The sequence below is a fragment of the Miniopterus schreibersii genome, assembly GCF_964146895.1.
Source record: "Miniopterus schreibersii genome assembly, chromosome: 1".
NCBI classification, from domain to species: domain Eukaryota; kingdom Metazoa; phylum Chordata; class Mammalia; order Chiroptera; family Miniopteridae; genus Miniopterus; species Miniopterus schreibersii.
In genome coordinates, this window is record NC_138101.1 from 134,013,264 (window position 1) to 134,021,368 (window position 8,105).

At 51.9% G+C, this 8,105-nt stretch overlaps 1 protein-coding gene across 3 annotated transcripts in view; it reads left to right on the forward strand.

Annotated features, from left to right (window-relative positions):
- The window catches only part of SLC7A8 (solute carrier family 7 member 8), a 50,411-nt gene extending 47,831 nt beyond the window's left edge, over positions 1 to 2,580 (forward strand). For 2 of the 3 annotated variants that reach the window (XM_081118097.1, XM_081118098.1), the window contains one exon: positions 452 to 2,575. In XM_081118097.1, coding sequence (XP_080974223.1) covers positions 452 to 618 — 167 coding nt within the window. In that variant the 3' untranslated portion in view covers positions 619 to 2,575. Of the gene's footprint in view, positions 1 to 451 lie in introns of all 3 variants that reach the window. The other variant, XM_081118096.1, reaches the window with a different exon arrangement.
- Positions 2,581 to 8,105: the final 5,525 nt, after the last annotated feature.

Here is an 8,105-nt window from a genome sequence, read left to right on the forward strand (position 1 = left end):
GGCAGGGGAACCTCACCAGAATCAAGAAGTCTAGGCTGGGCCACAGAGCTTTGAGGAAGGAGCTGGGGACAGGAAAGGGCAGGTTTCCTTCCCAGATAACTCTGAGGAGAGAACAGCTGACATTTCCACACAGACTTTAGAACTGCAGGAATAGGCAACTTGATAGCTATCCTGCAGGAGCTGCCCCGGGCTGGATGGAGACCAGTGGATACCCTGAAATTGGTGGTTAGTGGGCCTGGGGATGTGGAAAACTGGGGCCTTGACGAGCAAGGGACAGCCAGGAAACAGGCTGCCCAGAGACACAGGAGGCGGGTGAGGAGCATCTCCTGGAGGGGGAATTTCCTGAAGGCAGTGGTGGCTCTGCTGAGGCAAAACCCAGGATAGGAGTTCAGGGAAGAGCATGATGGGACACTTGGCACTGACCTGATTTTTGTGTCACCTCTTCCCACAGAGGTGCTAACCTTGGTGAGCCAGAAGATGTGTGTGGTTGTGTACCCCGATATGGGAGGGAGCTCGGAGACAGGGATGATGAATGAAGACACAGAGGAGCAGTGGCAGCCCATCAACCAACCCATTGCTTCCAAGGACAAGGACTCAATGGGAAAGCCCCAGCCCTGAGGACCCCTCTCAGCTGCCTCCTCCCTCCTTCACCCCCTTTCTGCCCTCCTTCCCAGCCTGGGTCCCCCCAACACACACCCCTCTGCTTCTGTCTAGCAGGGGTAGCACGTGGGGTGAGTGGTGAGAAACTGTAAACAAAGACACTGACATCTGTACCCAAAGAACCAGCCCTTCGCCCCCAGGGCCTGTGTCCAAAACCAGGGCTGCCCATGCTCCGAGCCGTTAGAGGAGAGAAGAGCTGCAGGAGGGTCCTACAGGGCCCCCTCCCAGGCCCACACCCTGGTTGCCTTCTCAGAAACCTCACTTCAGTACTGCCTTCCCTTCCCATTCCTGAGCTCAAGGCCTCAGCTCTGAGAGAAGTGGCAGCAGCAAGCAACAGTGAGTAGGTTGGGCAGGGACAGACTCATGCAAATCTGTCACCATTAAAAGTCAGCTGGAGAGACCTATACCCCCTCCCTTCACTAGGGGCCCAAGAAATCGGAAGTGATGCTTCCCTCTGCCTTCTTCCCCACCCCTCCCCACATGCCTCCACCCCCCACCCCCACCCACAGCGTTAGTGCCCTGTGCAAAGTAAGATTCCTCAGGACACCACTCTTACCCCTACCCCCCCACCCCCACCTTGACCCCACCTTCAAGTCCCCCTCTGAGCTAAGGACCAATGAAGCAGGGGAGCTGCCCCTCCCCTGACCCCCAGCCAAACCTGTGGAACAGATTGGGAAAGGCTCAGATTGCAGAAACCCAGCCCTGCCCCTGCCCCTGCTCCTGCCCCCTGCAGCCTGCCCCCACCTGGGTGCCAAAGCTTCCTGAAGCCAGAAAGTTCTCTCCTAATGACAAAGCTGCTCAGCTCCTCCTCCCTCCCCACCCCCCTGGGAAGGAACAGTCACCCTGTCACCCTGCCACCCTGCAGCTATGTTCCCAGCACATACCACGCAGCCAGCACTGCCTGCGCCCCATCGTGTGCCCTTTTCCTCCTCCCTGGACCTTGGCTCCCGGACCTAGAACTGGGTGTGAAGGCTCCCCAAGCCCTTCAGGCCTGAAACCTGAGCCAAATATGCCTTAAGTCACCGCCCATCCAAGAACTGGACCTAAAAATACTCCCTTATTTCTAACCTCCAGGGCAGACCTGGTAGGAAAAGCTTTCCCAGGAGAGAGGGTGCTTTTCCATCTCCCCAGGGGTGCCTTCTGAAGGCCAGTTCCTCCCACCTCCCCCAACTTAAATAACCCTTCCCTCTTTCGGGTCCCACCGCTGTCCTGTCTTTGGACAGCCTCCAGGGCAGGGTGAGAAGGCAGTGGCAGAAGGTGCCCCCTTTGGAGGCCCTCGGGAAAGCCCGTTATCCATGGTATGAGGACTGGCAGAGGCTGCCTTTCCCTGTGTTCCAAAGGAAGGAGGTAGTGTTTGCCCTGGGCCTTGAGCCTTCCCACCACACCTGTTGTGCTAAGGACTGGAATCCTTTTATCCCAAAGCAGGAGCTCCCCATCCCCCCAATTCCCTATCCCTTCTGCTTAAACTGGAATACCCAGGAAGTCCCTCTGGCCCACTCTTGTCTCCCAGCTTCCTGGTCGGCCTGCCTAACCCTGCACTGGTGAGATGCCAAGTTTTGTCTGAGTTATGGTCCCTCTGAGTGGACTCCAGGCAGGCTGGGGCTGGCCCCTGGAGAGTCAGGGGACCATCCTCTTATTCCTTCTTTTCATTCCTCCAACCTCCTTCCCACCTTCAATTATTGTTGTTGTGTGTGTTTTTTAAGTGGATGCCTTACTTTTTGGATAAATATTTTTGAAGTTGGCATATCTATTTCTTTTGGTTTTATTAATGTAAGGTTGTTTTGGGGAGCAGGGAGTTAGTTATACCTAGATAATAATCTGTCTTTGAGTTGATTTAGGTTTTTAGAGGGTTGGTTGGTTTGTTTTGTGGAGGGTTTGGGGTTTTTTTCTTTTGGTGTAATAAAATTTTAAATGGAAATGAAGTTGATGGTATTAATAATTCAATGACCTGAGACTGAGTCTCCAGGCATGCCCTATCTTCTTCAGGAGGTCTTTGGTTGCCAGGTTCCTCCCAAGATGGCACTCCTGAAGGCCCTCGCTTTGTCCCAGGGACCCAATGTCAGTACTTTCAAAGAGCCACCTCTCATTTTGAACCAAAAACTTTCATTTCTTCTGTGAAGTCATGAAGTGTTGTTAAGTTCCTGCTCTGTACACTGTGCTGAGAGCCTGCAGACTAGCAGGCTGGGAAGAACCTCATCACTATCCAAGGTGGGAACATGGGCACCAAGCTGAGTAGGGAGAGACGAAAGCAGAGGTGGTCCCCATGGTCTGGTCAGAAAAGGCTTCTCGTGGCAGGACAGCCAGAGCTGAATAAGAAAGAGACAGCCTGACCCTGTGGAGAGACACAGAAGGAGACTTAGGAGAGAACCCGGCTGAGCCCAAGGGGCTTGATGGGAAAAACTGGGAGGTAAAGTGGGGTCCACTTAGCTGTACAGAGCCATTGAAAAGGAAGATTTCTAGGTGGAAGACTAGGAGGACTGTTGGACTAGGACATAGGAAGAAGTGGTTAAGGTAGGGACAAGGACCGCCTGATGTTTTGGGTTAATTGCTCGAGGAAGTTGATGGGATTAGACCCTGTCCTTGCTTGGAGTCCCTCCTTTGTTGGCAGCCCTCCCACTGCCTGTCCTAGGACAGCATCATTCCAGAGCCAGGACTGCTGACAGACATGGGCAGGAGGGGAAGTGGGGGTGGAAAGTTGTTAAGACATCACCTTCCACCACCTTGGCCACTGTGAAGACACAGGCAGGCAAGATGCCTCCACTCGCTGTCCTGGCTGGCCCTAACACTCCTGCTTTGTGGCTGCTGTTCTTCTAGACTGAGGTTGGAGGCTTACCATCCACAGGGGCACAGGCATTTGGCTCTGTGTCCAGGTCAGCTACCGAACAGCTGTGTGTCCTTGGGCAAGTCATTTAACATATTTAGCACTTTTAGAGGGGGGGTAAAAGAGCATAGAATCTAATCTCACAGTGTTCCTCAATCTCCCAGCCCAAGGTTGTCCCAAAAAAGCGAGGGCAAGGCTGAGTAGAGGCCAGTCCTGTGCAAGAGGCCCTTCTCCAAACCTCAGAGCCACCTTTTAGGACCCCTTCTTCCCCAATACACCTTTGCTTTCACTGAGTGGCCCAAGGTCTCCTCTATGTTGCCCCATTCTGGCAAATCTAACCCTCCCCAATCCTCTCTTGCTCTATGGAGACATTTGTCCATGGGGGCCCTCTCTCTCTGTAAGGTGACACTTGCTGATCTTTTCAACCTGGTCAATGTGGGTCTCCTCCTGAGCAACATGCATTTATTTTTAACCTGGGCCTTTCATCTGTCTTAACCCTGTCAGTCACTTTAATGTTAGGAACTCAGATGCTCAGACCTTAGGGAACTTGGGAGAACTTTTGGAGGTCGCTGAAATCATAGCTGCTTAAGCATTCATTTATTAATACAGTCACACAAATTTTTTGTAACCATTGTGTCCAAGAATTTTGCTATGTGCTGTGGAATAGCAAACTTATTCCTGAATTTTCCAAGTCAGCACAGACTTCAAATATTATGTTCCATTTTCCCCATAAGAATATTCATACATGTCAATCCATCTGTCCTTAATTTTAATTCAGGCAATATGGTCACTACAGCTGAAGAGCTCCAAAAGGTGTATCTGATCCTACCTTCAAGGAGCAGATAGTCTATGGGGAGAAGGCAAGAACGCACATGGCAGCCTTCAGTTGGTTAGAGTGTCACCCCAATACCCCAAGCAAGGTTGCAGGTTTGATCTCCAGGGCACATACAAGAATCAACCAATGAATGCCCTGGCCAGTGTAGCTCGGTTGGTTGAGCATAGTCTCATGCACAAAAAGGTCACCAGTTGGATTCCCAGTCAGGGCACATGCCCGGGGTTGTGGGCTCCATCCCCAGTGGGGGATATGCAAGAGGCAGCTGATAGATGTTTCTCTCTCTCTCCCTGTCCCTTCTACTCTCTCTAAAAATCAATAAAAACATTTTTTTTTTAAAAAAAAGAATCAACCAATGAATGCATAAGTGCAACAACAAATTGATGTTTCTCTCTCTAACTTCCTCTCTCTCTAAAATCAATAAATTAACTAAGTAATTTTAAAAAGAAAAGAAAAGCACATACATGGCACAGATGTGTGGCCTTCACAGCATCACTGGCTGCCCACTCTGGCTGGATCCCAGCTGCTGCAGGCAGGGGCTGAACCCGCGAGACCCCCAGAGCCCCTGCAGTGCCTGCTACCTAAGTGCTCAAAAGCGCTCGTCAAACTGAAGCAGCACGTGAGGATGCAGACAGTGTATCTGTTTAGGAGACACAAGTAAACGGCAGTGGGTGGTCAGAGGAAAGCCTGAAACAGACTGAGCACTGCTTTCCTTACATTATCTTATTCAAAGTTTAATTAAACAAACTGACCAAGTAGGAACGAGACTGCTGCCATTTTACAAGTAAGATTAAGTAACTTGCCCAAGGTCACAGAGCTGGTGACAAAGGCAGGATTTGAGCCCAGTTATCTCTGACACTTCACTGCCATGCTCAACCGCCTCCCTGTTGGAAAGACCTGGTGAAGAGGTGGCCTTTGAACTGAGACAGGCTACAGAGTCAGTGAGATAATACACATGCATTGCTTCAGTTAATGCAAACGGGTAGCAATTTCGGGGGCAAGGAGAAAATGATCCTGCTGACGGGTGAGGCTAACTTTCTGCTCCTGAGCAATTATGCAGAACCCAGGTATCGCCCAGTCCTTGATTGGCTTTGGCCTCCCCACCCTCCTCCCTGCCCAGCACCCACACCTCCCCTGCCCAAACATACAGAGCACCTCTTGCCTGGCCAAACCCCTCGGTTACTGGGAAACACTGATGTCAGTACACCAGCAACGTCAGCCACCAGCCTGGAAGGTGAGAGACCCGAGATCACTTATCTCCCCACAGCCAGAGCTGCCGACTTTCTCATTTCCTGCCGGCTCTATTTGCACACCTCCCGGTTTCCTCCAGCATGGGTTCACTCACTGCTGATGCCCTTCCCTCCCCCAGGGTGGCTGACAGAGCAAAGAAGGCTCTCCGAGCCACACAGCACCCCCTTTGCCTATCCCTTCCTGGCTGGGGGTTTCAAGAGCTAACCCATTGCCCTTTCCCCCAGATCAATGCAGCATGCTTGAATGATCTTGGGTGGCTCTGCCTCTCAGCCTTGCTTTCATCATTTATAAGGCAATGATAAAAATACCATCTGTCTTGCTTACTTTTCTACTTAACTCACAGGGAAACTGTCAGCATGAAAAAGTGTATATTTCAATGATTAAAAAAGCATAACACCAGAAAATGCCAGGCTTTCACCGTCATCGCTAGTATTTCAAAGTTGGGGAGGGATAGAATTTCTCCTCAATGAGACAAGGCCCTATCAGCCTGCCCACTCTCCCAGTAACGGAGCCACAAGTCCTCATCCCAGCCATGTTCCCTTTCCCTCCTTCCCCACGGACCCCCAGCCTGTGTCGCTGGTGCCAGGACTGTGGGAGACTGCCCTCTGACCACAAGAGTCCCTCAAGCCCGGATTTTGGACGAATATTGCCATCTGATGGTCCACAGAGGCACTACCACTAAACTGAATTAGCTCAGCTGTGGTACCTGTTTGCCACTGGGTCTTTAGAAATGGGGAGAAGGCAGAAAAATCCCCCCATCTGGTTCCTGAGATCTGTCTCTGGGATGCACACAGATCTTCCCGTGCCAGGTCAGGGTTTTTAGAGAAAGTACCTCAAACCCTGCACGGGTAGCTCCTGGGGTATTGTGGGGGTGGGGAGGGAGTAAGAGGATACTAATTAGAGGGGTAACTTGCCTTTAAGAAGCTCTATTCGCATACTTTATTTTAATGTTTAATGCCCACGTTTCCCTTCTGCATTTTCCCCACTGTGATCTGGCCCTATAAAACCTTCTAGCTCCCCATAAGGCACCCCCAGCATTTGCTGGTGATAAAAGAGCTATTAACACATTTTTATGTGTCCTTCCTTTTCACTGAGCCTATAGTCCCTTTTATAGATGAAATTCGACAGGTAAAACAGAGTGACAGCCGGTGCCTCTGCCAGAAGGGAATGGGGAGCTCCCAGAGAAAAAGAAAAGGGAGCCCGGCCAGCATGGCTCAGCGGTTGAGCATCAACCAATGATCAAGGAGATTGTGGTTTGATTCCCGGTCAGGGTCAGGGCACATGCCCAGGTTGTGGGTTCGATCCCCAGTGGGGGGCACGCAAGAAGCACCAGATCGATGACTCTCTCATCATTGATGTTTCTATCTCTCTCTCTCCCTCTCCCTTCCTCTAAGAAAGAAAGAAAGGAAGAAAAAGATAGGCAAGGGAATGGAGAAGGGGCCTCCCGCGAGAGCAAAAGTGCAAAGAGCAAGCCCTGAGCTTCTCCTGAAGACCCTGAAACAGCCCCAGGAAGAGGTGATGACAAAAGACAAGGCTTCTCAAGCCTCACAAGAGGAAGTGGACCCAAGAGACATGCATCGAGGTCAGAAAATGGCTATGCAGAAGGAAAGACAGCAAACTGAGCTGTAGAGAGTGCTTGAGCTCTGCGGCCAGGGCACAGGAAATGGCGCAGAGCCCCAGGGCCGGAGCAAGGGCAGAGCTCCAGCCTGAGGCTCTGGCAGCACAGGGCAGCTGAAAGAGAGAGGCTCTGGAGCCACCAGAAGAGTGTGACAGTCAGTTCTTGAAGCAGCAGCCTGCCTGGGCCTGGGGCCCCAAGTCCTGACCAGGAGCCTCAGCTAAGCAGGGGCACTCAAGGCCAGTTGCAGTCTGCTAAAGCTAGCCAAGGCTGGAAACATATGAGGGTTTGGGCTATTGCACAGTCCTTGTGCGAAAACCTAGCAAATGAACATGCTCTGCGCCACAACACAGGCCCCGCGTAAGACTTGGTCCCAGAACCTATCACTATTTCCCAAACCCCTCAAACACCCCCTGGCTTGCACCCAGGAGAATGCCCTGGGAGGTGGGGCTACAAAAGGAACTGACTGCCCCTGAGGGTGGGTGGAGCCCAGCCTTTTGGGGGACTGAGAGAGAGGTGTGTCAAGGGAGGAGCTCAGCCCAAGCTGGGGGTCGGCACTGGAAGAGGGTGTTCTCTGTTCATTCTGACTTGGCACCTCATTCTGCACACAACTTTTTGGAAGTCAGAGGGAAGAGGACACTCAGAGGAAGGTGTTGCCTTCAGCAAGGACACTGGAATGCCCTGGACTCCACGGGGACTGGGGAGGTGTTCCCAGAAACATCAGCTCCTAGGCAGCTCAGAACTCTGGCTTGGACCCTGACCAAAGAGTGCCCCAACCGCTAAATAGGCTGGGGCCCCATTTCTCTAAGGCTTGCATCCCTCCCTCGGGGTGCGCCCTGCCCCTCCCTGAGTCACCCCAGGGAGAGAGGGGGGGAAAAAAAGGGAAGAGAAAAGCTGCATTGACTACAGAGGAAGGAAAAGGAAAC